The sequence below is a fragment of the Diabrotica undecimpunctata genome, chromosome 6 (genome assembly GCF_040954645.1).
Source record: "Diabrotica undecimpunctata isolate CICGRU chromosome 6, icDiaUnde3, whole genome shotgun sequence".
Taxonomy (NCBI): domain Eukaryota; kingdom Metazoa; phylum Arthropoda; class Insecta; order Coleoptera; family Chrysomelidae; genus Diabrotica; species Diabrotica undecimpunctata.
In genome coordinates this window covers 137,015-157,119 of record NC_092808.1, presented here as the reverse complement: position 1 = coordinate 157,119, position 20,105 = coordinate 137,015, and the positions used below count along the sequence as shown (strand labels likewise).

The following is a 20,105-nucleotide window of genomic DNA, read 5'->3' as shown; positions in this document are numbered from 1 at the left end:
CTGTAAAATTAAAAAAAAATGATGTAATGTCTTAAAGAAGTGATTTATTATACTGGTAAAATCCTGTAATGTATTAAAATCGCGTAATACTTGTATAAACCGTGTAATATTTTAAAAAGGTTGTGCAATCTCGTGTTTTGTCGGATATAATCGCGTAATATCTTGCAACTATCGTGTCATGTTTTGAAAGAGGATGTAAAGTTTCAAAAAGTTGTTCAATTTCTTGATAGGCTCGTGTGATGTATTAAAATTGTGTAATGTTTTGTATAAATCGTGTAATATCTTAAAAAGATCATGTAATACGTATATAATCGCGCGAAGATAGTCTAATGCGTGTAATATTTTGTATAAATATTCTACTATCTATATCTTCAAACTATCGTGTATTGTTTTGAAAAAGGATGTAACGTTTGAAAAAATGCTTTGTTTTCTTAATAAGTTCGTGTAGTGTATTAAAATTGTGCAATGTTTTGTATAAATCGTGTAATATATTATAAAGATCGTGTAATATCGTGTTTTGCCGTATAAAATCGTGTGATATCTTAAAACTATCGTGTAATGTTTTGAAAAAGGATGTAACGTGTGATAAAGTGGTTTATTTTCTTGATAATTTCGTGTAATGTATTAAAATTGTGTATTGTTTTGTGTGTAATAGGTATATTAAAAATATCGTGTAATATCGTGTTTTGCTGTCTATAATCGCGTGATATCTTGAAACTATCGTGTAATGTTTTGAAAAAAGATGTAGCGCTTGAAATAGTGGTTTATTTTCATGATAAGATCGTGCTTGAATAATCTTGCAATAACGTATCATTCCAATAAAGAGTGATCTCTAAAATATTTTTTGTATGTTTGTGTCTGGCTTAACAGTTTTTGTAATTATTTGGTAACTTATGTAACTAATCTGTTTTTTAGCTTTAGTAAACGGTAATTCGATGAGCATAGATTCCGACATATCAGCGGTATCAGAAGACGCTCAGTCGTTTATTTCCCAAGACACAACCATCACTAAAAACGAAAATCTCAGGAACGGAGACACGAAAAGCCACACCAGAACTACCTCGCACATTTTAAGATACGACAAACTACAACCGCAAGAAGTGAAAGACGTACTTCTAATATTCGTTTTTGTTGTCAAGTACATCAACGAAGATCAGCTGATTTTATGGTGGGGCAACTATACCGATGCCGACGTCGTGAATTTTTTCACCGTTATGGAATTGTGTTTGTATTGTTTCCGTTATCAAGGAAAGAGAAATATCAACGTTGTCAAACTTAATGCTTCCGAAGTTGTTAAGCCCAAAACGAAAAAGGCTCATACGCTACCGGCGAGGATGAATCCTTCAGAAATCAATCATGAAACCACCGGAACGTTGCTTATACATACCCCTAGAGAAAATTTATTGGAATCTGGTGAGTGAATTTTACATATTTTACTTTTGGTGGAATAATTTTTATCAAAATTTGATCCTTATATTTACAAATATAGTTATCACAACATATTCAATTTTTCGGCAATTTATTTTAGTCCAGAAACTTTCTTAGCACTATTTAGTGAGTAAATGTATCATATCTTACTTTTGGTGGAATATTATTTACCAAAATTCAGTCCTTATACTTACAAATACAGTTAATCACAAAATATTTAATTGTTCGTTAATTATTTTAGTCCCAGGGCTCCTTGAGTCTAGATTTAGTGAGTAAATTTACTGATTTAGCCCCCATAGTAAGTGAATGTAACATATTTTACTTTTGGTGGAATATTTTGTACCAAAATTCTGTCCTTATACTTACAAACACAGTTAATTACACAATATTCAATTGTTCTGGAATTTTTTTGGTTCAGAAGCCCCCTTAGCTTTCTTTAGTGAGTAAATGTAATATATCTTACTTTTGGTGCAATATTTCTTACCAAAATTCAGTCTTTATACTTACAAATACAGTTAGTTAATAACAAAATATTTAATTGTTCGCGAATTATTTTAGTCCCAGAGCTCCTTTTGCCTAGATTTAGTGAGTAAATGTACTCATTTTAACACTTATAGTAAGTAAATGTAACATACTTTCCTTTTGACGGAATATTTTACCAAAACTCAGTTCTTAGGTTAGCTCAGCTCTCAGCTCTCTTTGGTTAGTAAATGTAACATAATTTACTTTTGGTGGAATATTTTTTGTCAAAATTCGGTCCTTATAGTGACAAATGCAGTTTGACAAATGATTTTTGTACAATCTTCAATAATATAGACAAATAATTAAATTATTTTGTAGAAGATGAGGTACAACGACAACAGCAAGCAATTTTGGAGCAACACCTGTCAGGAGAAATTGGCATGATTACTTTAGACTGTATGGGACTGTACTGTATGCATTTTCGGAAAAAGTTGTTAGCAGATTGCGAAAACGAGGTGCTGAAGAAGATTTTTAATATATATCTGACGTTTATTCAAATCGGACAGAGCGAAAATTTGTTAAAACATGTTTTCGCTGCTCTAAGGGCGTTTATTAACAACTTTTCTTTTGTGTTATTTCAAGGTACGTATTTATTTTTTATAAAAAATAGCAGAAATTAATTTTAAAAGTTGTTTTTACATACTTTTCTATTTGTGTCCACTATTCCGCATGTTTCTCATCTCCTTTGGTCTTATAACTAAATGTTTTTAATTTTTTTTATAGTTATTCATTCAATATACTATCAAATGAGTCTAGAAACTTCTCAACATTTAACATAAGTCAAACTTTTTGTTGTTCGCATTCATAGGGTACATGTTTCCATTTCATAAAATTTATATTAATGTTTTAGGAAACGCTGTTCTCTGCGGTAGACTCTGTTACGAACTACTTAAATGTTGCAACAGTCGATTGGCTTCTATACGACAAGAATCTTGTGCCATACTATATTTACTAATGAGAAGCAATTTCGAATTTACCGGTCGAAAAGGTCTCACCCGCGTACATCTTCAAGTAATTATCTCAGTTTCTCAGATGTTGGGTAATATTGTGGGATTGAACAATGCCAGGTTTCAAGAAAGTCTCTCATTGATCAATAGCTACGCCTCGAGTGATAAAGCCATGAAAGGAACAGGTAAGTTGATACGTCATTCTAATGCTCAGTTTTGTTATGATTGTTTGATAAATCTGCAAAAATTACTATCCAACCACGAAAGATACACACGTGAAACAACTTTGAATTCACGCCATTTAAAAAATCCTAGATTCTTGTTAAATTTGTACGATCAGTAAGAATTAACGGGTGACGAAAATGTTGTAGCAAAAATACTATACGTTTCACATTTCATTAATTAGATATTAATCAGTATAATTTTTTAGGGTTTCCCGTTGAAGTAAAGGATCTAACAAAACGCGTAAGGACTGTTTTGATGGCGACTGTTCAAATGAGAGAACACCATCAAGACCCCGAAATGCTTGTCGATTTACAGTATAGTTTAGCCAGTTCGTACGCTTCAACGCCCGAACTAAGGCATACTTGGTTAGAAACCATGACCAGACATCACATTAGAGATGGAAATTACTCGGAGGTACTTGTACACAGTTTTTAAAGAGTTTTAGTAAGACTTTTTACTTATCCTGCTCGAAGGACCAAACGTTCGTTCTACAATATTTTTGTTCGTGTATCTTTTGTATATTTACGATTTTATTATTTTTAGGCCGCCTGTTGTCAATTACACATAGCTGCCTTAATGGCGGAGTACCTAAAGCTGAAGAAGATACAGAATTGGGGCGCCGAAAAGTTCGAGCTCATATCTTCAAACATCCCAAAGGACGAAAAAGGTTTAAAGCTCGATTCCGGTGTACAAGACGTCCAATATACTGAGTTTATTCTTCAAGAACAGCTCGAACGGTGTGCGGAATACTTGGATAAAGCTGAGCGATACGAAGTTCTAGGCGAATTGTACAGACTTATAATTCCAATTCACGAGAAAAAACGGGACTACGATATGCTCAGGAAATGTTACAGTTCTCTGGCGGATAATTACGAAAAGATTATCGAAACCAATAAAAGCGGTAGAAGACTTTTGGGCCGGTATTACCGAGTTGGTTTTTACGGACAAGCTTATTTCGAAGATGAAAACTGCACTGAATATATCTACAAAGAACCGAAAGTTACGGCGCTTAGTGAGATTTCCGAAAGATTATATAAGAAATATTGTGATAAATTTGGGTCGGATGCTGTGAAAATGATTCAAGATTCAACTCCGGTATGTATATACAATTGATTTTCAAATTGCAAGACAAATATATTTTACTTTTGGTGAAATATTTTTTACCAAAATTCAATCATTAATGTTACAAATATAGTAAAACACAAAATATTCAATTTTTGGGGAATTTATTTTAGTCTAGGAGCTCTCTTAGGCCTCTGTAGTTAGTAAATGTGCTCCATTATGCTCATTTAATGAGTAAATGTAACGTATTTTACTTTTGGTGGAATGTTAGTTACCAAAATTCGGCCCTTAAGGTCGCGGCATATTATCATGCACGTATAGTTTCCGGCAGGTAGCGTTTCCAGTCCAGCAATCGGACTGCGCGTTCACATTTTCATACATAGAACGTGTCAGTTTGGTGCGGTGAAGATGTGTTCTCGCTTTTCCAAATATTTTGTTTTTTATTGGCATCATAATAGCATTTATCATTGTATTTATATAAAATTTCTTCAATTCGTACGAGTTCAATTAATTTTTCGAAATCCATTTTAACTTGTACTATTAAATTTTAAATATCAAACCAAAGAGTATTTTTAAAAAAAGAAGAAGTATCACTTTCGTGCAAAAGTCCTAATTGTTTATCACTTCCGTGTTTAATTGTCACAAAGCAATAAAAATACATGCATAAATGATAAAATAGCCTCAAAAATTATTTTTTTAAATACTCTGTATCAAAATCAAACAAATATCTAAATATAACGAGGAGAAAATGACGGACTCCTAATTTGCATTATATGTACCAACAGTGTGAATTGTTCATATTTAAAACCATTTAAATGATATTTTTCGGTAACTAAACGCTACGGGCTGGAAACGCAACGTGCATGATAATATGCCACGACCTTTATACTTACAAATATAGTTATTCCACAAAATATTTAATTGTTCGAAAATTAATTTTAGTCTGAGAGCTCTCTTAGTCTTCTGTAGTGAGTAAATGTGCTCCATTAGGCTCATTTAATCCGTAAACGTAACATATTTTTCTTTTGGTGGAATATTTTTTATCAAAATTCAGTTTTTATTCAAATCATGAATGTGTTGCTTGTGTGAGTCCATTTCAAAAGGTAAAAGAAATAATAAGTTAGACTTACTCACAATCAATTTAATTTAACTAATCGGACGACCGGTTTCGCTTTCTATAATATGCAAAGCAAAATTACAATAGTTGACCTGAGCTATCCAATCTACAATCCAAGATAGTTTGAACCATGTTCTTTCAACCAGCAACTAATAGAGTACCGGCATGTAAGTAATGTTTATTTATTGGTTTATTTATACAGTTTAATAGACTATGTTATCAATTTGTGGGTCGTACCTTGTCTGCTTAAACATTTTATTCATTTATAAAACCACAGACATGTAATATTGGCATAATTACTGTAATTTATATAATTTATATCACCTACCTATGTTTTTATCTTTGTTTTTATCTTTATTGGACAACACCCTAATATGGGATTATTATTTTCAGCATTTTAACTTTGTATCGTGACCTGAAGATGCTTTGCATATTATAGAAAGCGAAACCGGTCGTCCGATTAGTTAAATTAAATTGATTGTGAGTAAGTCTAACTTATTATTTCTTTTACCTTCAGTTTTTATATTTACAAATACACTTATTCACAAAATATTTCATTGTTCGGTAATTTATTTTGGTCTGGGAGCTCTCTTAGCCCTTCGTAGTGAGTAAGTGTACTCCATTAGGCTCTTTTAATGAGTAAATGTAACATATTTTTCTTTTGGTGGAATATTTTTTATGAAAATTCAGTTGTTATATTTACAAATACACTTATCCACAAAATACTTCATTGTTCGGGAATTTATTTTAGTCTCGGTGCTCCCTTAGTCCTCTTTAGTGAGTAAATGTACTCTTCTAGCCTCCTTTGGTGAGTAAATGTGACATATTTTACTTTTGGTGTAATATGTATTACCAAAATTTGGTCCTTACGTTAGTCACTAATAAAGTTAGTCGCAAAATTTTCAATTGTTCGGGAATTTATTTTAGTCTCGGAGCTCCCTTAGCCCCATTTAGTGAATAAATTTACTTCATTATACCTCTTTAATGAGTAAATGTAACATATTTTATTTTTGGTGGAATATTTATTACCAAAGTTATTCAGATCTTATACTTAAATATATACAGTTTATATATTAATCAAAATATTTAATTGTTCGGGAATTCGTTTTACTTCCAGAGGTCACTTAACCTTTAGCACGACAAAGTTTTTGTTTTTTATCGTTGTTTTTGAAGTGATGGTTATATTTATAATGGTTTAGCTTTGATTATTTTTCATTTCTTCCTGTGACAGCTTTTCGTCTATCAGACCGAGGATATCAGGTTTTGTGCATTTTCTATCTGTCTTGTGCACTTAGATGTAAGTTCCCATCTATTTATTTTGTTACCATCTACCATCTAATTTAAGTCACATTATTACTTTTTAAATAACTTATGGATTCGACCGTTACTTGATGGAAATTCATTTTATGTAACAATAAAACACTGAAAACTATGTTTTCAAAACTTCCACAAAATTTATTATAAAATCTTATCACTACAGCTGTTTCGACAGAGTGCCTTTCTCAAGTGATCTATTTTTGGTATGCGTTTACACTTTATAGTCTTTAGACTAAAAAATAGACCGAAAGAGATTGTTTAATTTAATTACAATTTCTCTTTCAGAGTACTAGCAATAAGCAGCAGTTCGTATCGCTTAAATATTTTGACATCCTTGATTACCAAACATCTGAAAAAAAAAACGTATTTAATTGGTTTTTAACTAACAGTCTCTCTTTGAACAACTCTAAATCACAAAGTGTTAATTTTACTTTAAGAAATAACACTGGTATTGGAAACGTTGCTCTACCACAATGTGCAACCGAGGCGAAGTTCCTGGGGGTACATTTGGATGCAATTAACCTGAGAACCACATATAGTTAATCTATCGAAAAAGCTTTCCCGACAACTTTTCCTTTTCAGGAACCTTGTACAAGTGACTTCCAGGGAAACTATTTTAACAGCTTATTATAGTAATTTCCATTCTCATCTGACATAATGCTATTCTCTCCTGGGATCACTCTTGTCATATTGATAAAGTATTTGGACAACAAGGAAAGTGTTTTCGTATTATCTCTGGGCTCTGTTATAGATCAGACTGTAGAAACACCTTTAGAGCTTTTAAAATTTTAACTTTACCTTGTGTATACATTATGCAGTGTTTGTTGCACATTAAACAAAATCTTAGCCAATACAATGCACATGTACATTTTCATAATCATCCCACCAGATACAACAATAATCTTATACCAGAATTTGACCGACTTGAGAGATCCAGAAATGGTTCAAGGTATTTAGCCATAAAATTCTACAACTTAGCGCCAGCTAGAATAAAAGCTCTTAATTTTCATCAGTTCAAGGCAAAAATTAAGAGTTACCTTATAGTGAATGCCTTTTTTACATATGAGGAGAATTTACTTCCAATTTTAATTTGTTGTAATTGTCAACTATATTAGTTAAAACACTGTTTCTATGTTTTATATTTATGTGTATATTGACATATTTTTTTATCTTTGACTTATAAAAAATACTTTTGTATTAATTTCTTATCAATAAACAAAGCTAAGTTAAGTAACAACGTAATTATTGGATTTTTCGAGTCAAGTAGATTCCAGTGTGTACACTCGCAAAAATCTTAACGTTTAAATCCGAAAACAAGAAATTTGATAACTGAAAATTAATACATTGTATATCTTTAATATTTTATTCGTTTTAGGTTTGTAAAGCTGAGCTGGATCCTAAAATAGCCTATGTACAAGTAACGCACGTCATTCCGTACTTCGAAAAACACGAACTCGAAGAAAGGCAGACGGAATTCGAGCACAACCATGACATTAACTGTTTTATGTTCGAAACTCCTTTTACGAAAGAAGGAAAAGCGAGAGGAAATCCGGAAGAGCAATGGAAAAGAAGAACTATATTAACAAGTAAGTCGTATTAAGATCGTAGATATTTTAAAGTAGTCGTCAAAATAAGTTTATTAAAGAATTTCACACAGATCCAGCATTACTAGTTGTATTACTGGTTGCATAATTAATAGGAACAAATATACAAATCTATTATCAATCATGTATGGCCAACTGAATCTCCAGTCTGGACTATTATTGATTATACGTGCCAATACTGCGAACCTATCATGTAAGGGCTACTTTTATGATTAATAGTGGGTCTTTAAAATATTTTTAAGTCTGGTGGTCACAAAATTGTATTACTAGTCTACTATATGAACGAGCAAAAACGCCAATTATTTTCTTTTATTTATGAGATACTTTTGATTGAACTTTAATATGATTCTTGACAGTTTGTTTAGTTTTTGTCATTTGTCAGTTAACTGGAAAATTTAAATACCTAAAGCTTGTTAATATGGAAATGCCACACGTAAAAGAAGGTACAGGACCGTAACTAGCGTTTTGACTCACCTCTTAAAATTGTATAGCATCTTCTTGTTTAATATTGAAGTATATGTTTGATATGTAAGAGTGTAAAATATTTGACGTCTTATTTACGTCTCAATTGTTTTTAGTTATAGATTGCTATATTCAGTCAAAAGTTAATAGTGTTCTAAGAAAGTTATTTTCTTCAAAGATTTTTCTGCGATATTTGTTCTTTTGGTTGATAACTTGCAATATACTACATATTTGTTTGTAGCATCCTACTCATTTCCATACGTAAAGAAGAGAATCGTAGTCAAAGGCGTTCGACAAACAGAACTGACTCCGATCGAAGTTGCCATAGACGAGATGCAGAGCCGCGTGGCCGAATTAGAAGATGTGGTTTTCACTCAACCTACTGATCCCAAAAAGCTACAATTACGATTGCAAGGCAGCGTTTGTGTCCAAGTAAACGCCGGCCCCTTGGCTTATGCTAGCGTTTTCCTCGATCCTGCTCTGTCGAATATGTATCCCGAAGAAAAAGTCGAAGAATTAAAAGATATATTTAGGTAAGAAATTATTAAAATGGTATAAAAAGTAATTAGTGAAGAAATTATTGCTGGAAGGCATTAAGAGACAGATCGTTTTTGCAGCAACATTTATTTTTCAGGGAATTCCTAAAAATATGCTATTCGGCACTTCAAATAAACAGCAAATTAATAAAATCGGAACAGATCGAGTACCAAGAAGTGCTGCGCCAAAACTACAAAAAGCTATGTTCCTCCTTGTCGACTTTGTTTGGAGAAACACTTTGGCCGCACGACGAAATGGGAAGCTTCAAGAGGAATAGCATGGCATTGTTCAGCGCCATAACGGGTACATCACACAATTCGAGTACAGCCTGAAAGTATTAAAACATAAGTGATCATACATGCCTTCGAAATATCGGATAGGTCCTTTATGGTGTTGCTTAAAAATGATTTTCCTAGTTTTTTTACTTACTTTCAAATATTCGTGAACAGCTTAGGCAGTAAAAGATTAATTTTGTGCTTTAAAATAAATTTTTTCTGCAAAAATGATTCCCAAAACGGAAATTATGAAAAGTTTCACATTTCTAATACTGTTTCCGCTCTGAAGATGGTAAATTAAAAAAAAATTCCTTCGCGGATTTTCTAAACTGGCTACAATATAAAAACAAAGTTTTATACTCCTCTGGTTTAAAACTCTAAATTCTATAACAAATATACCAAGCCGGCTCTGTTCATGCAACACCGGCATTTTTAAGTTGCACCTTAAAGCAGACCTATCCATTATAATTTTTACTCGAATTATACAAATACTCTCTTTTGATAATTTATGACAGTCTATAAGATGGAATTATTTATTTATGTTTTATATATTTTATAATTTTTAAATATGTACAAAAGTACAAAACGTTTTGAGATACTTGAAAGTATCGTACTTTATTTCTTACCTCAAAGAGTTTTATAAACCCACATTTTGCTCTATCCCTTGATGAAAGTGTCATTATTTTTATTTATTATTGGTAGATTGTTTGCTTTCCCGCGCACAATCAAGTTGGTAGACAGAAAGGTTGTTATCCTGAACTATAAAGCTAGTTTTCGTTGACTTCAAATAGGCATATGACAGAATTCATTTAATAATTTCCACTGAATTGTGTATAACTATTTGTTGCAATGCTTCCTTGGACTCTTACATCCCCTAGCATAGTCAGGAACACTATATGGGTATTAGATTCTGAACTGTGGTAAAATTTCCTCTCAACAGCATTATTAGCTCCGCCTACCGACATAATTATCAAGGACAATGGACTACGTAAGCTCTGACGTTACAATGAGCGAGAATTTTAAAAACCTTTCCAAACATTTCTAAATTGTTCCAAAAGAAATTGGAAATATTCATTCTGTGCGATTGGTATTATTTTTTGTTCGTGAATTTGTGAGGTTAGAATATCAAAGGATTAAGATATTTACTATGAATGAATATGAATGAATATTTACTATGAATGTTTATATTTTAAGGTTATGTTATGGTTTGATTAAAACTTTAATTATTTTTTACTTTATTTCAAGGTATTTTGTTGTTTTTATTGGGGTTATTTCAAAATTAATCAATAAATCATTAAATTTATTTACGAAGTTAAAAAATATTTAAATTAATGTTTTATTCTTTTTTTAAGTGCTAGTGATTTTGTCCCCTAAAAGACTAAATATATTCGTTTTCTCGTAGTTAAATAGTTTATAGTCGTTTTGTTGTCATTACTGAAAAATTCAGTAATACTGGAGATCTTCAACATATGTTTACTAGCGATTATATGCCCAGATCTAAAAAATAAACTCAAAAATTATTACAACATTCAAAAAACAATCATTATGACAATTTGATAAAAAGGTTTCCACAGAATGTTATACTACAACTTAAACTACGAGAAAACGAATATCTTTAGTCTTTTACAGGATAAAATTACTGGCAACTAAAAAAGAATAAAACGATAATTTAAATATTATTCAACTTCGTAAATAAATTCAATGATTGATTGACTTATTTTGAAATATCCTTGAAATACGGTAAAAAAAATAACTAAAGTTTTACTCAAACAATAACATACCCTTAAAATATGAACATTCATAGTAAATATCTTAATACTTTGATATTCTTACCTCACAAATTCACCAACAACAAATAATACCAATCGCACAGATGAATGTTCATAACCAAAAGTCCTTATTTATTCTTCAAACAATTAAAAAAAAACCAATATTTCCAATTTCTTATGGGACAAATATACACAAATTTAAAATGTTTGGAAAGGTTTTTAAAACCCCCGTCCATTGTCACGTCAGAGGTTAGGTAGTCCGTTCTAAATCTAAAAATAACAGATTTGGGAATGTTCTATTGGTCGGTTATTCAGTACTGTGTTGGACGTCATTCAATTTTGACATTGTCATTTCTGCGCAGCGTTGCCATATTGTCAGGATAGAAAAGAATGTAGGGAATTAAAAAAATAATAAAAATGTAAGCTTATTACAATTAATAATTTACCTCGTACGAAGTACACGAAGGAAAATTGCAACGTCAAAAAATAATGAGTTTAACTGTGCAAATGACTGTTGAAAACATTCACTCCTCTTTACATTAATTTTGTTTTGTTGCAATTTTCCATCATGCTCCTCTGAGCAGACGAATTAATAATAGTAATAAATCCGGACAATACTATTAAAATTTTTCCCGCGGTTTAGCGAACCAATACCGACCCATGACGTTAGAATATTTAAAGCAAAATGTATGATTGTAAATCAATTACTTAGTTCAATTTGTATATTGTTATGCACAGTTATGTATATACATAATTATTTTGTACTTTTTCTTTTCTATACAAGCAATTAATTATTTATTTTCATTTTTAAACCAGCCGTACGTTTGTTTGGTCGAAAAATTTGGAAATATTCAACTCTTGAGCGAATGAGCGAGTTTATTCTATTTAAAATAAATAAAAAACATTTCGAATCAATGAATGTCAATGAAATTTTGATAAGAATAGATAATTTTCATGTTAAATAATATTCCCAATATCACTTTTGTAATTTTTGTTTATTTTGAATTAATATTTTCAATACTACTATACTGTTTACCTTGTTAAATTGTGATAATTAGTAAACATTTTTTATTTAAAGACGATAAAGCTGGATGTAATAATTTAATTAGCACTTATAGGACAAAAAATAAAAATAATTAATATCAAGGTTATGTGCCAATTGTATTTGGTCCCTTCCAGTTTAAATCCAAAATATTTAGCAGTAAAAGCAATTAGCACTACAATAAAGCACTGTGAGTTGCCTATATTTGGCCCGACTCAGTATTGTATGTTAAATGAATAATCTAAAAGATTAAATTTAGAGACTCTAATATATTTTTTAATTAAATATCCTTAGTTGCTCTTAGAACTGAGATATTTCGCATAAAAATTGGCTTTAATCTAAATCCAAGTTGTTATTTTGGTGTATTTTTAATAACACCGAGCTTTTGATATAATAATAAGAAACAAATTGATTGCTGACAGAGAATATTAGATTTAAGTTATTTAACATTATCCAAGCCTTTTGTTATGTTATAAAATATGTTTTTTATAAAATAAACTTCTATAATTTGTTATAATCTGGTATGATGCAATCAATTTACTGCAAAATCAATCTGTTATCTCACATAGTTTTTGTATACCATTACTTTATATAAATCGATTCTTTTTAATTCGATACAGTTATTACAAACTCCCCAATTCACTCAAGAGTTACTTATTATGAGAGCGGAAAATTATCGTTACACGAATAACATAACCAACAAACTGTTGTAAGTTGTTTTTCTATCCAGCACAAGATAATTAATTAATAATTTTAGTACAAGAATTACTCTACACTTAGGATAGGAAATAATTAAATGTTTTATACGGTATAATGTAGGTGTGTAGCCTTTGTACTTTTTCAAATTTAGTAAAGTCTTCCCCTGTATTCATTTCAGCTTATTCACACCGTATACAGTGTGGGGGGAAAGTGCAAGGTGCTCGAAATTGCAAAAATTTTTAGATTTCAGATTTTGTGGTTAGTATTAGTACAACTGTACTATAAAAGGCAACTATTTATATATTTTACAAACTTTATCGTTATTACTCGCATTACAGTATTCTTAACCTTTTTAAACAACCATACCGTATTATAACACATCAGAAAGGATAAATGCTCGTTCTTTCCAAGTTTCCGTGTACTATTTAACGAATATTCTCAGTAACAAGACGTATTTTAAATTTACCTTTAATATGTAGAAGTCTGAAATCTATACCTTTTATAATTTTCTCACCAACAACATTTTCCGCCACACTGTATGTTTATTTGTTTAATTGATGTTGTTTTTAAGTGGATATTATGTAATATTGTTTATCGATTTTACCAAAAAAACTGTATTAATGTTATCTTATTGATTATTTTATGACAAAAACAATCTTTTATAAAAGAAAAAGATATTTTTTAAGTTTACTTTTGTAATTATTGTATATTTTTATAGTTTAGTTTTTCTCGTTTTTCTATTTTTCTAATTCAATGAACACATTGTTGCATGATATGCCAAAATAAAAGGTTACGAAAACATTTGTTAGATACTTCAGGCGTGATCATTTAAATATTTTTCTTGTGTGTGGAGAGAGGTTTGGAATATTTTTCTTACTTTTTTCGGTTTTAGTTGTGTGATTGAGTTTTGTCAGTTATATTTTTTTGCATGTTTTTACAATTGGTTAAATGTATTTCTTCTTCAAAGTTTATAAATGTCACAAAATAATCTCAAAATATTTTTCTTCCGCACGTTCCTATAGCCTCTTGCCCTTTGACGCCGATCCAATGCTCTAGCCTCAAAATAATTTGCTATCAATCTACTTTTGTTATTCCAACTCAGCGTTGAGTTTCGTCATGTATAGTCCACAATTTATTTTTTAAATGATAAAAAGTAAATATGGAATATATACACTTATTATCTCGAGGCATATTACCATGATGAATTGGGACAAAAAACACTTCACATCTTTCCACATAGCCAACTGAAAGTTAGTGGCTCAGCACCAGAAATGACTATACAACAAATTCACTTTTTGAGATAATTGAGGGCAAAGTTAATCAGTTATATAAATTTCGAAATGAAGTAACATAACTGCATTTTGGGGTTTTTGATAGGAGGAACTAAAATAATTCAGGTTAGAATAAAGCAAAAAAAATGATTTCCAAATTAGCTTTATTTAAAAAAAAAAAGGAAAAAATTTTGTATAGGCGTTTTTTGCACTAACAAAACCTAAAAATATTTTGAACCGAAAAGTAAGTATTGCTCCGTCTCTTCATCTTGAATCTGTGCTAGACCCGTATCCATCTCATTGGTCCACTTGAGATTTTTAAAATGGTCGTGTTGAATAGGAGACACGTACTTTAACAATGATATTAGATATTTCTTTTTCTCGGCTCAGATTGTCATAACTGAATCCAGGAAATTTTACGCCATTCTACTTTTTCTCCTGTAATTGCTTTCTATTTACGGTGTCGTGCTCCAATTTTTTAGTACTGAAAAAATAATTTTTTTCTATTTTTTGAGTACAAAATTTAGGCTCCCTTTTTCTTTGAGATGTTTATTACGTTTATCCAGTCGTCTGACACAAATGAATCGGTCATTTCAGAAACAACATGAGTCGGAAATTATAGTTCTGAGTAAATCACAATAAACTGTTGTTTAAGCGCTGTAAGAAAAACTGCTGTAAAATTAATTGTTGCAATAATATTTCAATATTCTGTACATTATGCATTATACATTTTTTGTAACAATTGTTTTTCTTATGTCATATTATGGTTTTAAAAAAAAGTGACATGTTTCAGAACAGAAAAAAAAATTTTTTATTTTGGAAATTTTATTGTCTGTCAAACAAAGTATAAGCATCAATCATCATTAATTGCATCAGTAAAAAATTATCTTTTTTCCTCTGGTATGTAGTCCATGAACTTGCGTATATCTTCAATTTTTTTTTATTAATTGGTACTTTACCATCCGGATAGGCCGGTAAAAATGGAATTCTATCACTTATTTTAAGTTTAAAGTTGTTAGTGATAAAACCATTAATATATTCCGGTACTGTTACAGTCTCTGGTTGGTTTGAAGAATAATAATAATAGTAGTAGTTTGAAATCTGGAAAGTGATTTTTAGACAAACACGTTTTTTGTAAGGTTTAGGCCACCACTTTTTAAATTCAAAAATATTCGATGCTTCCATCATTTTAGCAAGAAACTTTTTGTGTCGTGTAGAATTTACTATCATTTCTGTATATTTTTTTTCGGTGATAAACACGGTCAAAGTTTTTTATGACCCTTTTTATTGCCGCAAAGTTTCTATCGTTCGGCAAAAGGAATGGCCACGTTGTGGAAAGTACTGTTTTAGTGTTTTAAAACTTCCAGTATCTACTAACGAAAGTAGAAATCCCACTACAGTATGATTCCGATTTTGATCGTGAAGCAACTTCATTGGGACCCTTTCTAGCTTGATCCTCGTGGTAGGTGTAAAACATCCCTTGGTTTTTTTGTATATTGTGAATTCCAAAGACGTTGTAGGTTAGTTGACGTAAGTAAAAAGTCTCCTGTACAGGAATAAGTGGAAGTTGAAGATTTTGCATATAATCAAACGTCAGGCCGCATACAATGTCATCTGTCTTGCATATCTCTGCAATTTTTTCCATATTATTGTAGAACTTCTTTGCACGTCTTTTATGTACAGATAATTCCGTAACGGCCACGCGCATCGCTGTCTCGTTTAAAGATGAATTCTTAATTTTTATTTCTAACTGTTCACACTCACGGCAAGTGTCTACTTGTGGACGTACAAAAGATAGAGAAAAATGTACCTGGATAATCTTTAGATAAAATTTATACTTCACTGAATTATTATTATTATTAGGAAATTTGGCACAAAATAGGTCATACATAATTCGCACATTCAATTTTTTGTCCTTCTCTTAGTAATGCTTCTCTTTCCCTGTGTAATGTGAAATTATGTGGAAAAACTCCCAATATGAGTCTTAATCTGTTCTATTAAATTTTCAGACTTGTATTCCCTGAAATATTTTTTCCACGTTTATCTAGTGGTGCTTTTCCTTGTACAAGAAGCTCAGAAATTCTTCGAATTCTTTTATGCCTTACAGTGTGAATACCCATGAAAGCTTTTTTGCAAACAATAATTTTGCCACCCGAGCCTATCACGGAGTAGCTGTTATATCTTCTATTGTTTGGATTTTCATTTCGAGGTCGTCTCTTTTTTACTTCACACTTTTCCATAAGCCCTTGTAAGTATGAATTCTTGTGCATTCTTGGTAAGCATGCTTCTGAATTTGGCAAGTATTTCAGCCCTTACATCCATATTAACTTTTTCAAAGGACTTAAAGCGACAACTACAAAAAATATATAATAATTTTACGTTTTAAAACTATCTTAACCCTAAAACTTACCGACAGTCTCCTGCTGATTTTCTTGCAGGCTCAACATTACCTTTATATAATTTTCATATTCTTCCTCACACAACCTCGCTTTCTTAATAATTTCTGACTTATAATTGTCTTTATTACCTCTTTTTTTATTAGATTTTTTCAAAATTCAGATCATTATTCGTGTTATTTATTGCAGCCATCTTATTGTTTTGTTTACAAATGACAATTCCGCGCCGAATCAACATCAGTCGATGACTCATGTGGTTTTCGAATGGAATGGGTATTTATATTAAGATGTAATTTATGACAGCAAGTCGAGACTGATGTCGTTTCTGCTAGAATGGTGCGTTGACGTATAAAAAACGGATGTATGAAATATATATAAACACCAAAGTTTTGATCACAAGTTGAAAAATTGTGTCCAGATACAAAAAATTTTTAGATTTATACCCTTTACATTGCTTCTTTGCATTTCATTAAGAACTAAAAGTATCTCTATAGACAAAAAGAGACAATGTCTTGTAACTTGCAATGTTACTACACGGAGTTCCCGTTGTATGTCTTTATTGCAGATATACCACGGAGCGTTGACTATGTTTCTTAGTTTGAGTTTTGGACTCTCAAGGCAAGCATGGTTACTCTCACTAGTACAGCTCCATATCTGTAGACCATAGGACCATATTGGTTTCAGTATTTGTTTGTAAACTAATACCTTGTTTTTGATTGTAAGTTATGAGCTCCAACTAATAACCAATACAATTTCTTTCAATTTCAGTTTTTGAGTTTTTTTATGTTCTTGTCACTATTTGCTATCCAAATGTACGATACTAGGTATTTAACTGTTTTCTTATACGGGACAATTTAATTGTTTAGTCTGAGTGATTATTTAGTTTTTTGTAAGTGAAATCGATATGAGCAGATTTTCCTTCATTAACTTTTACGTGCCATTTATTATTCCAAGTGTCTGTTTTGTTTACTGCATTTTGGAGGTATCGTTGTTTCTCCGAATGTTTGGCCGACTGTTAGAATTGCCGTGTCGTTTGCAAATGTGACCCGTTTAATATTTTCCATAACAGGGATATGCAAGAAAAGTATATAGAGAATATTTTATTTTGCCCATAATGTATTTACATATTTTATAAGTTGCTAAGACTGAAACGTGTCATCATCCTTGTCAAAATCAAAACTGCAATTTCTAATTTTTTTTTTTTCACGAATGTGCCACGTCCACGTTGAAGAATGATACTAAATTGATTAAAAAAGTAGGACTCGATCTCTAAAGTAGGACACATTGAAGTGTTACATGTTTCTTTACATTAGATCATACTAGGAAGTATCTACTTATGTTCGAGTAACATAATAAGTTAATTGATTAATTCATAAAGAATGGGTTTTATTTTTAGCAGCACATTTTGTCTTATATCTAAATTTTTAGTAAAGTATTTTGGTTGAGTTTACCGAAAGTACAAGCTGAATATAGCCGCAAATGTCAACCAAGAATTAAAATATTTCAGTTTGGCAGTGTTGGGTTGTTTTTAGAATGCATCTGTTGTATGTTTCAAATATAAAGAGAGAAAACTTTTAAAAAGTACATATCGATTATACTATTTTATGAATTCTGCAATTTTCATTTTATATGAAACAATAACGAGTAAATATTTGTCTCTCTCCAGATTAATTGCAAACATCTGTTGCAATCTGGCATTTGCTGATTTGACCATTGCCAAATCTATTAAAGGGTAATTGCCAAAAAAGAAATTCTAATAATTAACTGCAATTAATCTCCAAAGAAACAAATATTTACTCATTCTTGTTTTATATAAATAAAAAATTGCAGAATTCATAACATAATATAAACAAAATGTACTTTTCTAAACCTTTATCTTTTTGTATTTTGAAGCATACATCATCTACATTATAAAAACATGCCAACACTGTTAAACCGAAATTTTTTGTTCCACGCTTGACATTTGCGGCTATATTCAACTTGTACTTTCGGTAAACTCAACCAGTATTTTTAATTAAAAGTGTTGTTTATTCCTATTAAATGCAACAGTTATCATAATTTCTATCTGACGGTCTAATGGACGGACTTGGACTAATCAAAAGTTTTTTATTTAAATCAGCGCTCAACGCTCATAATATGTTTGATTGTCAGTAATTTCCCATTCTTTATTAATTAGCCTTTATAATATACACGTAAAGGTTGTATGTATGTAAACATTAAAAATATTTATTTCAAAGTGATGGTTTATTATTAGCTAGACCATTTTACTTTAGGTAATTGTATATTTTACAAAATTTATTTTTTATATTATTAACTTGTGTACTAAAACTACCTACATTTGTGTATTACAATCGTGAATTTGTTATATTTGCCAATAATTTTAATAAGTTGTTTAAGAAATAAATATTGTTTAAGACTAACTGATATTTTTTATTTAGAAATGCAAAACTTGCATTCTCACGCCACTAAAACTTCTATAAGAAAATATACTTTTTTTTCTTTTAGGTGAGGGAAGAAATTTTAACATGGCATCGCTGTGAAATCGATTTGAAGTAATTTAAGTTGCATACATTTGGCGCAACTGTATCATAATTTAGCCATAAAAATAAAAAATCTTAGTTAACTATTCTGATCTTGATAATTAATAAATTGTAATTGTTATGGATCTAAAAGGTGCGATTGGTGTAAGAATGAACTCTCTTTAGTGCAATAGATCTTTATCATATCCTTATGCCGTTTGTTTTTCTTGAAGAAAAAATCCTAATCTTTAAACATATATGGTATAATGACTATTGGTATTGTATTTGGGCAAATAGGTTTCTTCATGCTTGCTAGGTTTTTCGTTTACTAGGTTGCACCAGGTTAGTTTCATATTTTTAGCGCCATCCGTATTAGAGTGATGATGCCATCGAACTTATTTTTGAAGTAAATCTAAAAACCTTTAATACTGCTAAATAGACAATTAAAAGACCTTTCCAATGATGTATTACAATATACATATTTCCAGTTAAAAAACTATCAATGACGTCATTATGGTCACATAGATGACGTCAAAATAAAAAAGGTGACAGGGAAATGTCCAAGTAGAATAAAAATGGACCCCTTTGAGGATTTTTTTTTCTAAAGTGAACGGTTTTCGAAATATTAAATTTAAAAAGATCCGCTTTTGATCAATATAGCACTGAATTTATTGCAAATTTTCGGATAGAAGTGCCAGGCGAAGATCTACTCCCGCCATAGTGCATAAAATTAATTTAAAAAATCAATTATTAGTAAACCGATAGCTTTAGGAGGAAATCCTGAAAGAGGTCAATATTTATTTCTTAGTGGAAGTTATACATACTTCATCATCAATATGTCTGGCTATTTTTAAAAGAACCAGTACAAGCCTCTTAAAACTTAGTACATAGGTTTCTCTTGATATAGGCGAGC

General features: G+C 30.7%; 1 protein-coding gene across 1 annotated transcript in view; it reads left to right on the top strand.

Annotated features, from left to right (window-relative positions):
- The window catches only part of Ziz (dedicator of cytokinesis protein Ziz), a 33,996-nt gene extending 14,903 nt beyond the window's left edge, over window positions 1-19,093 (top strand). The window contains exons 13-20 of the mRNA XM_072533927.1: window positions 916-1,413; window positions 2,269-2,532; window positions 2,801-3,082; window positions 3,328-3,536; window positions 3,666-4,217; window positions 7,994-8,204; window positions 8,926-9,217; window positions 9,319-19,093. Coding sequence (XP_072390028.1) covers window positions 916-1,413; window positions 2,269-2,532; window positions 2,801-3,082; window positions 3,328-3,536; window positions 3,666-4,217; window positions 7,994-8,204; window positions 8,926-9,217; window positions 9,319-9,553 — 2,543 coding nt within the window. The 3' untranslated portion in view covers window positions 9,554-19,093. The remainder of the gene's footprint in view (window positions 1-915; window positions 1,414-2,268; window positions 2,533-2,800; window positions 3,083-3,327; window positions 3,537-3,665; window positions 4,218-7,993; window positions 8,205-8,925; window positions 9,218-9,318) is intronic.
- Window positions 19,094-20,105: the final 1,012 nt, after the last annotated feature.